Below are 13,058 nucleotides of genomic sequence, written 5' to 3'. Positions count from 1 at the left end.
AGACCAGAACTAATTAACAGAGAGTCACAGCATTATTATGTCATGAGGTATTAAGTAGTTCTATATACACTGATTATTAACCAATAGCTTAAGTGTAGCCCAAATTACAAATGCACAAGAATGGTGAGCCTACAACACATTATATTATATATATATATATATATATAGAGAGAGAGAGAGAGAGCGCTCGGCGCCCGCCTATGACGTCATCACACGTCCGTGTGATTGTTGCCATGGCGATGTAAACACCCAAGTGTCAGCACACACTAAAAACAGGATGTGCAGTGTGTGCTGTCACTTGGGTGTTTACATCACCATGGCAACGATCACACGGACGTGTGATGACGTCATAGCCGGGCGCCAAACTCCGGAAGCTGCATGCGGCGCCAATGAGCGGGCTCCACACGTGTTGGTGGCGGGTATTTAGGTAAGTCACTTGTTGTTATTTCATTATGTATCCTGATGACAAACCATTAAAGGTTTGAAACGTTGATATCCACTTTGTTGTTAGTGTGATTATGTCCTGAGTGCAGCTTTGGAGGACTTCTATACACTGCTGCTATGCAGGTTTGAGGGCACCGGACCAAGCTCTAAATGTCTCCGGGAGTGTCGAGCCTCTGTCCAAGTGTGTGTGTGTGTGTGTTTATATATAATAACACACACACACACACACACACATGACCCTTTGTTGTTTTAATAAAAGAAAAAATAAATATATTTATACCCCAACTACAAGAGCAAGATCTTATACCTTCATTCCGAACTCTAGAGATATGTAGATCACAAAATAGCATTCAGTTCCAATGCCTCACTAAGGCCACTGGGATATAATGAATCCAATTGGAAAGTCCAGAAGATTTCTTGCTTACACAATTTCATAAACCTCTCGCCCCCTCTGAGTTTTCTTAATATGTTCTAAACCTAGGATGGTCAGAGACTCCGATTTTTATTGTGAATTTTCGTAAAGTGTCTGGAGACACTATGCTTAGCATTACCATTAACAATGTTTCTACGGTGTTCCATGAATCTAAGTTTCAAGCTCCTTGTAGTCCTGAATCAAAAATTCTCCTTTAGTGGAGAAAAAAAGAAGCGCTGGTATTTAAAATGTTATTTATTTAGTAATTCTATTGTATCATACATAAATAAGATTTTACTCACCGGTAAATCTATTTCTCGTAGTCCGTAGTGGATGCTGGGGACTCCGTAAGGACCATGGGGATTAGCGGCTCCGCAGGAGACTGGGCACAACTAAAGAAAGCTTTAGGACTACCTGGTGTGCACTGGCTCCTCTCACTAAGACCCTCCTCCAGACCTCAGTTAGGATACTGTGCCCGGAAGAGCTGACACAATAAGGAAGGATTTTGAATCCCGGGTAAGACAGCCACACCAATCACACCATATAACTCGTGATACTATACCCAGTTAACAGTATGATAACAACTGAGCCTCTCAACAGATGGCTCAACAATAACCCTTTAGTTAGGCAATAACTATATACAAGTTTTGCAGACAATCCGCACTTGGGATGGGCGCCCAGCATCCACTACGGACTACGAGAAATAGATTTACCGGTGAGTAAAATCTTATTTTCTCTAACGTCCTAAGTGGATGCTGGGGACTCCGTAAGGACCATGGGGATTATACCAAAGCTCCCAAACGGGCGGGAGAGTGCGGATGACTCTGCAGCACCGAATGAGCAAACTCTAGGTCCTCCTCAGCCAGGGTATCAAACTTGTAGACTCTTGCAAAAGTGTTTGAACCCGACCAAGTAACAGCTCGGCAAAATTGTAAAGCCGAGACCCCTCGGGCAGCCGCCCAAGAAGAGCCCCTTCCTCGTGGAATGGGCTTTTACAGATTCAGGGTGCGGCAGTCCAGCCGCAGAATGTGCAAGTTGAATCGTGCTACAGATCCAGCGAGCAACCGTCTGCTTAGAAGCAGGAGCACCCAGCTTGTTGGGTGCATACAGGAGAAATAGCGAGTCAGTTTTCCTGACTCCAGCTGTCCTGGAAACATACTTTTCAGGGCCCTGACTACATCCAGTAACTTGGAATCCTCCAAGTCCCAAGTAGCCGCAGGCACCACAATAGGTTGGTTTACATGAAAAACTGATACCACCTTAGGAAGGAATTGGGAACGAGTCCTCAATTCCGCCTTATCCATATAAAAAACAGATAAAGGCTTTTGTATGACAAAGCCGCCAATTCTGATACACGCCTGGCCGATGCCAAGGCCCACAGAATGACCACTTTCCACGTCAGGTATTATAGCTCCACGGATTTAAGTGGCTCAACCCAATGCGACTTCAGGAAATCCAACACCACGTTGAGATCCCATGGTGCCACTGGAGGCACAAACGGGGGCTGACTATGCAGCACTCCCTTAACAAAAGTCTGAACTTCAGGCAGTGAAGCCAGTTCAATTTTGGAAGAAAATCGATAGAGCCGAAATCTGGACCTTAATGGAACCCAATTTTAGGCCCATAGTCACCTCTGACTGTAGGAAGTGCAGAAATCGACCTAGCTTAAATTTCTCCTTTGGGGCCTTCCTGGCCTCACAGTACGCAACATATTTTCGCCATATGCGGTGATAATGGTTTGCGTTCACTTCTTTCCTAGCTTTAAATAGCGTAGGGATAACTTCCTCCGGAATTCCCTTTTCCTTCAGGATCCGGCGTTCAACCGTCATGCCGTCAACGCAGCCGCGGTACGTCTTGGAACAGACAGGCCCCCTGCTGCAGCAGGTCCTGTCTGAGCGGCAGAGGCCATAGGTCCTCTGAGATCATTTCTTGGAGTTCTGGTTACCAAGCTCTTCTTGGCCAACCCGGAACAATGAGTATATTTCTTACTCCTCTCCTTCTTATTATTCTCATTACCCTGGGTAAGAGAGGCAGAGAAGGGAACACATACACCGACTGGTACACCCACGGTGTTACCAGAGCGTCCACAGCTATCGCCTGAGGGTCCTTGACCTGGCGCAATATCTTTGTAACTTTTAGTTGAGGCGGGACGCCATCATGTCCACCTGTGGCCTTTCCCAACGGTGTACAATCATTTGGAAGACTTCTGGATGAAGTCCCCACTCTCCCGGGTGGAGGTCGTGTCTTCTGAGAAAGTCTGCTTCTCAGTTGTCCACTCCGGGAATGAACACTGCTGACAGTGCTAACACATGATTTTCCGCCCATCGGAGAATCCTTGTGGCTTCTGCCTTCGCCATCCTGCTTCTTGTGCCGCCCTGTCGGTTTACATGAGCGACCGCCGTGATGTTGTCTGACTGGATCAGCACCGGCCGGTGTTGAAGCAGGGGTCTAGCCTGACTTAAGGCATTGTAAATGGCCCTCAGTTACAGAGTATTTATGTGTAGGGAAGTCTCCTGACTTTTCCATAGCCTTGGAAGTTCCTTCCCTGTGTGACTGCCCCCCAGCCTCGAAGGCTGGCATCCGTTGTCACCAGGACCCAGTCCTGTATGCCGAATCTGCGGCCCCCTAGAAGATGAGCACTCTGCAGCCACCACATCAGCGACACCCTGACCCTTGGAGACAGGGTTATCCGCCGATGCATCTGAAGATGCGACCCGGACCACTTGTCCAACAGATCCCACTGGAAAATCCTTGCATGGGACTTGGCGAATGGAATTTCTTCGTAAGAAGCTACCATCTTTCCCAGGGCTCGCGTGCATTGATGCACCGACACCTGTATACGTATTAGGAGGTCTCTGTCTAGAGACAACAACTCCTTGGACTTCTCCTCCGGGAGAAAACCTTTTTATCCTGTTCTGTGTCCAGAACCATACCCAGGAACAGTAGACGCGTCGTAGGAACCAGCTGCGACTTTGGAATATTCAGAAACCAGCCGTGCTGTTGTAGCACTTCCCGAGATAGTGCTACTCCGACGAACAACTGCTCCCTGGACCTCGCCTTTATAAGGAGATCGTCCAAGTACGGGATAATTATTTCGGCCATTACCTTTGTAAATACCTCGGTGCCGGGGACAGACCAACGGCAACGTCTGGAATTGGTAATGACAATCCTGTACCACAATATTGAGGTACTCCTGGTGAAGAGGGTAAATAGGGACATGCAGGTAATCATCCTTGATGTCCAGTGATACCATGAAATTCTCCAGGCTTGCAATAATCGCCCTGAGCGATTCCATTTTGAACTTGAACCTTCGTATATAAGTGTTCAAGGCTTTCCATTTTAGAATGGGTCTCACCGAACCGTCTGGTTTCGGTACCACAACATTTTGGAATAGTAACCCCGGCCTTGTTGAAGGAGGGGTACCTTGATTTCACCTGCTGGAAGTACAGCTTGTGAATTGCCGCCAGTACTACCTTTCTCCGAGGGCAGCAGGCAAGGCTGATGTGAGGTAACGGCGAGGGGGAGTCGCCTCGAACTCCAGCCTGTATCTCTGTGATACTATTTGCAGAACCTAGAGATCCACCTGTGGGCAAGCCCACTGGTCCCTGAAGTTCCCGAGACGCGCCCCTACCGCACCTGTCGAGCCCCAGCGTCATGCGGTGGACTCAGAGGAAGCGGGGGAAGATTTTTGATCCTGGGAACTGGCTGCTGGTGCAGCTTTTATCCTTCTTCCCTTGTCTCTGTGCAGAAAGGAAGCGCCCTTGACCCGCTTGCTTTTCTGAAGCCGAAAGGACTGTACCTAAAAATACGGTGCTTTCTTAGGCTGTGAGGAAACCTGAGGTAAAATTGTTTTATTCCCAGCTGTTGCTGTGGATACGAGGTCCCAGAGACCATCCCCAAACAATTCCTCACCCTTATAAGGCAGAAACTCCATGTGCCTTTTACAGGCAGCATCACCTGTCCACTGCCGGGTTTCTAATACCCTCCTGGCAGAATGGACATTGCATTAATTCTGGATGCCAGCCGGCAAATATCCCTCTGTGCATCCTTTATATATAAGACAACGTCTTAAATATGCTCAATGTTAGCAAAATATTATCCCTGTCTTAGCGTATTAATATTATCTGACAGGTTATCAGACCACGCTGCAGCAGCACTATTTATGCTGAGGCAATTGCAGGTTTCAGTATATAACCTGAGTGTGTAAATACAGACTTCAGGATCGCCTCCTGCTTTTTATCAGCAGGTTCCTTCAAGGTGGCCGTATCCCAAGACGGCAGTGCCACCTTTTGACAAACGTGTGAGCGCCTTATCCACCCTAAGGGATATCTCCCAACGTGACCTATCCTCTGGTGGGAAAGGGTACGCCATCAGTAACTTTTTAGAAATTACCAGTTTCTTATCGGAGGAAACCACGCTTCTTTACACACTTCATTCATTCATCTGATGGGGGAACAAAACACTGGCTGCTTTTTCTCCCCAAAAATAAAACCCCTTTTATGTGGTACTTGGGTTCATGTCAGAAAATGCGTAACACATTTTTCATTGCCGAGATCATGTAACGGATGTTCCTAGTGGATTGTGTATATGTCTCAACCTCGTCGACACTGGAGTCAGACTCCGTGTCGACATCTGTGTCTGCCATCTGAGGTAACGGGCGTTTTTTGAGCCCCTGATGGCCTTTGAGACGCCTGGGCAGGCGCGGGCTGAGAAGCCGGCTGTCCCACAGCTGTTACGTCATCCAGCCTTTTATGTAAGGAGTTGACACTGTCGGTTAATACCTTCCACCTATCCATCCACTCTGGTGTCGGCCCCACAGGGGGCGACATCCCATTTATCGGCCTCTGCTCCGCCTTACGTAACCTTCCTCATCCAACATGTCGACACAGCCGTACCGACACACCGCACACACACAGGGAATGCTCTGACTGAGGACAGGACCCCACAAAGTCCTTTGGGGAGACCGAGAGAGAGTATGCCAGCACACACCAGAGCGCTATATAATGCAGGGATTAACACTATAACTGAGTGATTTTTCCCCAAATAGCTGCTTGTATACATATATTGCGCCTAAATTTAGTGCCCCCCCTCTCTTTTTAACCCTTTGAGCCTGAAAACTACAGGGGAGAGCCTGGGGAGCTGTCTTCCAGCTGCACTGTGAAGAGAAAATGGCGCCAGTGTGCTGAGGGAGAAGCCCCGCCCCTTTTTCAACTGACTTTCTCCCGCTTTTTCTGGAATACTGGCAGGGGTAATTTACTAATTTTACATCTATATAGCCTCTAGGACTATATATGATGTAGATTTGCCAGCCAAGGTGTCATATATTGCCCTCAGGGTGCCCCCCCCAGCGCCCTGCACCCATCAGTGACCGGAGTGTGAGGTGTACATGAGGAGCAATGGCGCACAGCTGCAGTGCTGTGCGCTACCTTGGTGAAGACCGAAGTCTTCTGCCACCGATTTTCCGGACTCTTCACGCTTCTGGCTCTGTAAGGGGGACGGCGGCGCGGCTCCGGGAACGAACACCAAGGTCGGGTCCTGCGGTCGATCCCTCTGGAGCTAATGGTGTCCAGTAGCCTAAGAAGCCCAAACTACCACCTGTTAGGTAGGTTCGCTTCTTCTCCCCTTAGTCCCTCGCTGCAGTGAGTCTGTTGCCAGCAGATCTCGCTGTAAAATAAAAAACCTAAATATACTTTCTTTCTAGGAGCTCAGGAGAGCCCCTAGTGTGCATCCAGCTCAGCCGGGCACAAGAATCTAACTGAGGTCTGGAGGAGGGTCTTAGTGGGAGGAGCCAGTGCACACCAGGTAGTCCTTTAGCTTTCTTTAGTTGTGCCCAGTCTCCTGCGGAGCCGCTAATCCCCATGGTCCTTACGGAGTCCCCAGCATCCACTTAGGACGTTAGAGAAAATAAAACACTCAATATTTTACAGTAAGTGAATTACCGTCCGGTAAATAAATTAAAATAAATCGATTAATTAAAATTAAAATTAACCCCACTTGTAGAAGCACATTTAGGGAAATTCCCAATAATACTGAGGTAGTAATTTTTAGAACCTTCAAGTTTCCAAAGAGCAGGAAATCGGTATTTGTTTGGATGTTATCCTTAATACCCAAGCACAGTCTTGTACAATTATGAAAAGTCCTCCCGGCCGGTGGTTGCTATTCCTTTAATGCGGACATATCCAGAGGAAAGATAAAAGTGCCTTATTAGATAGTCAAATTTATAGTTATAGTGACTCACCAATGTTTCTGCCACTATTCAGTATATCAAGGTAGATGCAAAGGATGGGGGTGTTCTCCTCCCCACAGTCGCTGGTGGTCTGTGCAGAAACAATATTGCTCCTGCTTGTGGTGTCGTCACAGCACTGGCCGCTCTCCTGCTTTCCGTGTGTGGCAATAAGCACTTCCCTGCTTTCGGTGTTCGGCTGCACGCTGTACACAGACTGTGTTACAGAGCACCACTACTGCTTCCAATATTATAGCGGGTAAAGGGTGCCAGCCGCCCCAATCTGCTGTTCAACGTGGGGGAATAGATTAGAAGCCGGCTAGTAACATATAGAAAATTGACGCGTTTCCCCGCCTTCCAGTCCGATCGGCGGCTTCCTCAGAATGTGTATTTCCTTGTAGCCCTACCTACATAATTCAAATTACACCCATATTGGAGACGATAGATGACCCAAGTGGTCATTTATGACTGTTTGTTATTACCCAGTTTTGTTATATCATTGTTTTGTTATATCATTGCTATTTCCAATTGTAAAGCGCAACGGAATTTATTATTTATTTATTAACAGTTTCTTATATAGCGCAGCAAATTCCGTTGCGCTTTACAATTGGACACAATGATATAACAAAACTGGGTAATAAACAGTCAGAGGTAGGAAGGCCCTGCTCGCAAGCTTACAATCTATAGGGAAATAGGCATTGATGCACAAGGAAAGGCATTATCTATTGCATATTTGTCCACCGGATTGCAAAGGTTCTAGGTGGGTTGCATGATATCACATCACAGCAATGATGAACCCTGGTCAGAAAGAAGGGAAAGTGAAGAAAGAGAAAATATATGGAGGATATGTGCGGACTGTACAGTGGGGATATAATCGGATAATTTGCTGCGCTATATAAGAAACTGTTAATAAATAATGCAGTACATGACACTCATAAGGAGGTACAGTTCTCACATTTATCAATTTTAAAGTTGGAATAGGCTATGATGGCAATATAGATTTTTTCCTACTTAAAAAAAGGACACCAAGGACAAACAATGCTCTTTGTGGTGGGTACAAACATATATATTTAACATTTTCTCACCGAAATAGGATCTCGGCTCGCAGGTAGTTGCCAATGCCATTGAAGTACTTCTGGTTCAGCAAAGCTTCACAGATTGGTTTGTCAAATGCCTTGTCCGACAAGTTACTCAAAACTCTCTCTCTGGAGTTAAAGTTAAAAAGATCAGACAAAAGTAATCAGAAATCAGTCAGTCGGTCATGCAAATGGAGTAAACAATTTAAATAGACAATCCAGAGTTTCCCTAACTCCACCATTACAGTCCAGGTTTTACGGATCTCTCGGATAAGTCACCTGTGCTCCTTAAAACCTGGACTGTGGTTGCTCCTCTAATTTGTTTTTTGCTAGATTGTGTACAGCAATGTAAATATGAGAATACTGTCTATCTTTTCTAGCTCTGAATTTCTCCGGGAGACCACTTTGCTTAAATGCAGCAGACTATATTTTTCCATTGTGAGATTTGTTTTTCAATATCCATCATTTTATTCCCAAATATTATTATTGGACTAAGTTTGTAGGTGCATAAAATGCTATTGTGCTCATTACAGGTCCTATCGCTTTTACAGTGATGTGTGTCTGTAGAAAAATATACCTGTAAAAGCATGGCTGGCAATGAAGGAAAATAGTTATTGCTTTTTTTTTATGGCAACATAAATTCCAATTTATTTTATATCAATTTAATAACAACACAGGTTAGTGTCCCAATAATACTAAATATTATGCACCTGAACTTTTCATATTCCATCATCACACATGGCCCACGATCTGGCTGCCACGGGGCATTATATGCCCAGGTTCCAAAGCGACGTGGGTCCACAAAGCAGAGAACTTGCCGAGGAAAATGTTTGGTGTAGAAGCGCAGGTGAGCATGTTTATGCATTTCGCCCTCTGTGGTGAACCTGAAGCTTCCGGACATGCCAAATCTGACGACAACATGGGCGACTTGTGCCGTATCTGACAGCGGGGTGAGGATCAGTTTCACCTCTTTTCCTCGAGACACTGCGCTGATGGTGTACTCTGGGCAGCTGAATGGTACCTCTGCATTTTTGCTAACCGCTGATTTCTCCACCTTGCCCCCAAAGATTTGCCCAGCACATACTCTGTTAACAAAGAGACTGGAAAGATGGAGTTCTGGTCCCTCTGGCATTTCTGAAAAGAGGTGGGAACAAAAATGTACTCTGGACCTATAAGGTATAATGCGATGATTCTTGCTCAAACAATCATGTGTTTTAGGTTTGTTCAGTAGCTATACACAGAGAAAATTGCTTAAACAATCCATATTTCACAGAGTAGATTAAGATCAAGCACTAACATATGAATAGGCAAGTTAAGAAATAGGGGGCATATGTACTTAAAGTGCCCATTTATCAAACGACATTTGCGGCTATTTCCCCGACAATATCCATTTTCGGTGGGTTATCTGCAAATATTAAGTACCCCCCGATATATCCAATACCTGCTGCGATCCCTCCAATCCTGCCTGCAGTCACATCCCCCATAGGTTTCTATGAGGGATGCAAAGCATTCCGCAGGTTGGCCCCACAGCTACCCATGGGTTGAACGTCACATATGCAGCTGGCATAGGGTTCCCCCGGAAACCCTCACCAGAAATGGAGGCAGTGCATGTGTGGATAGCGGGGACTGCACAGGCGCTGCAGCTCAAGCACCACACTCTGCACATAGCAGGGATGGGCTCCTTTCAGAACCGCTGTCCCTGCAGGTGCCAGATGATACATCCCACTGATATCATCACATTCTGCAAAAAAAGGAGTTAGAGTCTGACTGGTTGTTATTTTATTGTTTGTCAAAGTACACACGCCCCAAGAAAAACTCCAGTCCTCTCCGTATCCTCCATGATGGAGTTCATAACATATTGGTCAGGATCTAAAACATGCGTCACCATACCATTCTCAGTCCTCAGGACCCCACACAGTTCATATTTTCTAGGTCTCCTAACAAGTGCCCAATGGGGTAAATTACTAAAATGGGAGTTCTATTTAAGATGGGATGTTGCCCATAGCAACCAATCATATTCTACTTCTCATTTATCTAGCACCTTCTATCTAGAATATAATACCTGGAATCTGATTGAGATGGGATGTTGCCCATAACAACCAAATAAAACTCCCATCTTATTAAATTTATCCCAATGTATTCATTACTTACTGATACATTTTAAAAGGTCCACAGGTAGAGCTAGTTATTTCACTTGCGATTCTGTGAGGAGACCTAGAAAACATGCACTGTGTGGGGTCCTGAGGACCGAGTTTCAGAACATGTGGAATAAGATGTAGCAATTACAGATTTTAAATCATCAGATAAATGGCTAGGTTTTACAGCTAACCCTTCTACCTACCCAAAGCAGTACTGTAGTAATGCCAGCAGAAGAGGGAGAAAATGGCAGATTCACCTGTAGCCTAGGCGGTACACTTGTCACTATAATAGACCTGTAATAGAGTGAGCGCTTCGCATACAGTATCACCTGTCCTGCAAATTAGATACAAAAATATATCAGTATAAAAAGGGCATGCACTAGTACAGAAATCTTACAACTATTTAAAATCTTTATTTTTTTTAATTGGGTAATAGCACAGCATGAACTTTCTCCAACATTATATCACATTGACAAAAAAAGGTGGCATATTAAACAAATGAATTATAATCAGCTAATTGTACTGTGGCAGAATGTGGAGCTGTACAGTTTAGGATTCTCTCACAGCTCTCTTCCAGCTGAATATGGCAGCACTGATTGGGTAACTGCATGTAAAAGATCATTATATTGATGAGATGTTGTTTAAAATAATAAAATAAAATAGGTCTACATTTAGTAGTGTAAGTAACCACTGCAAAATCATTGGCATGTGTAATCTAAAACAAGCAGTTTGAGTTGTATAACCTTTTATAAACTTCATCCTGAACACGAGAGAGAGAGAGAGAGAGAGAGAGTGCTAGTGGGTGTGAACTTGGCAGTAGAAGGACGTTATGTTTTAAAGGGGGCAAAAGTCAGGCAAGTATTACTGTACTACTAGTTACAATAATTGCAATCCTTTAGCATGCCCAGACATCTCACGGAGGAAGATCCTGTGAGGTGTATGAATGGTGCACATTATAGCTATAGCATAACTGAAAATGACGAGAGTTAATAGGCCCACACTGTCTAATCACATATAAAGTTAGTAGCCCCACACTGTATAATCATAGTCTGTAGCCCCACACTGTATAATCATAGTCTGTAGCCCCACACTGTATAATCACGTTTATTGCAAAAATTACATTTTAGAAACATGTGACAACCCCAGCCTGCACCTCACCAGTTTGGGAACACACGTGACCTGACAGCATTTTTATGCTACTATCATTTATATGAAGATCCTCCTAATAGTATAATGAGAAAACACGTATATATTAATATTAGACCTCCGCGTGTATGCTGCACGGATGTTATTCACAGCAGGCTGTATTGGGTTATGCTGTTTATGTAAGCAGCTCTCCCCCTCCCCTGTCCCGCACACAGACCCAACCCCGTCCCGCACACACAACGCCCTCACACAGGTACAGCACGCGTATTGCCCACTCTATAGATGAGTGCCGTTACCAGCTGTCCCGTGCAGGCTCTATCTCGCAGATAACTCGCTCGCCGCTGTTTTCTTTTAGTAATCCTTCCGTTTTACACGTTAATTCTCCCATTGGTTTATTATGATGCGGGTGTGCCACAGTACTGCCGCTGTGCATGCTGGAATATGTAGTTATTTGTACGAAGTAATTTGATTTTACACATAGTGCAAAAGAGTAACATATGCTACTGTAGTTGTCACCTGCCTTTTATTTCTGTGAGCAAGGTAAGTTTTACACATCTTTCTCGGTTATGTCTTTATTTTGACTGCACAATAAAATTTCATACTACATCATACTTGCCTACCTGACCCTCTCCATGAGGGAGAAAATGCTCTGTTCCTGGATTTTCCTGGTAATGTATGATTGCCATCACCTGTGGTGAGCTAGGTAATTGATAAGAACGGTGTTTCACCACAGGTGATGGCAATCATACATAGGGTTTTCTAAAGAGGGGACACAAGGTCCAAAAGACAGTGCACAGGTAAATAAGAGTTAATTAAAGGGTATCAATGGGAAAACCAACCATTTAAAAAAAGAATTAGAGTCAGGGCCAAAAAGGGGCCCTTATGAAAATCAATGAAGGTTGGAGGTGCGCCACTAAGCTAAATTACAGTATTTTTTTTTAGAGATTATTAGTGTAAGCCACTAGTGGGCCTACCACTAAAGGAGGCTTAGTGTGTGGCGCACTCTTTTTGAAATGATTGTTCTATATTAAAATATTTTAGACTTTTATTTCCATATTTAAAAATAGGCACCATGAACAGGCATCGTATCTAATCTGATAGCCTGAAAGTGCAGAGAAGAATTTGTAAGATATATGTGTAAAATTGTTACTGAATATATTTTGCCTGTGGAGTTAGGCCATCAAAGTGATGCCAATTTCCAATAAATTTATTGTCTAGGCAAAAAAAGGGGGGTTTGTGCAATTTAGTAAATGAAATATTATTGGGATTAATCAGTGCTTTATTAGCTACTGTTGAGCTCTCTTGAGAGACTGTGCTATAAAAGTGATCCCTGTAATATCACTAACTTAAGCACCCTCCAAAAGAGGGAAATATATCCCCACACAGATAACCCGTAATTATTTCCCAAGGATAGTACTACTTGTATTTATACCAGGGAGTAAAAAAGGAAAACAAAAAGGAAGGAGAAGGAGAGAGCATTGAAAATATTATAAAGGTTTTGTAACATATATGCACCCTTTACACCAGTCTACTGTTCAAGACTGCAGTAACAGTGTTAATGTAATTTGATACAGATTTGCATCCACCATTCCGCAACAGTGTATGGCTAACAAGACAGC

General features: G+C 44.5%; 1 protein-coding gene across 5 annotated transcripts in view; it reads right to left on the bottom strand.

Annotated features, from left to right (window-relative positions):
• NEIL1 (nei like DNA glycosylase 1) overlaps nucleotides 1-11,839 on the bottom strand; it is a 76,237-nt gene extending 64,398 nt beyond the window's left edge. The window contains exons 1-4 of one of the 5 annotated variants that reach the window (XM_063926299.1): nucleotides 11,736-11,839; nucleotides 10,497-10,627; nucleotides 8,866-9,289; nucleotides 8,165-8,284 (exon numbers count right to left, since the gene is read on the bottom strand). In XM_063926299.1, coding sequence (XP_063782369.1) covers nucleotides 8,165-8,284; nucleotides 8,866-9,287 — 542 coding nt within the window. In that variant the 5' untranslated portion in view covers nucleotides 9,288-9,289; nucleotides 10,497-10,627; nucleotides 11,736-11,839. Of the gene's footprint in view, nucleotides 1-8,164; nucleotides 8,285-8,865; nucleotides 9,290-10,496; nucleotides 10,628-11,451; nucleotides 11,527-11,557; nucleotides 11,579-11,688; nucleotides 11,712-11,735 lie in introns of those variants that run through there. The other 4 variants (XM_063926303.1, XM_063926301.1, XM_063926302.1 and 1 more) reach the window with 4 other exon arrangements.
• Nucleotides 11,840-13,058: the final 1,219 nt, after the last annotated feature.

This window comes from Pseudophryne corroboree, chromosome 6 (assembly GCF_028390025.1).
Source record: "Pseudophryne corroboree isolate aPseCor3 chromosome 6, aPseCor3.hap2, whole genome shotgun sequence".
NCBI classification, from domain to species: domain Eukaryota; kingdom Metazoa; phylum Chordata; class Amphibia; order Anura; family Myobatrachidae; genus Pseudophryne; species Pseudophryne corroboree.
This window is presented reverse-complemented; position numbering and strand designations above follow the sequence as displayed.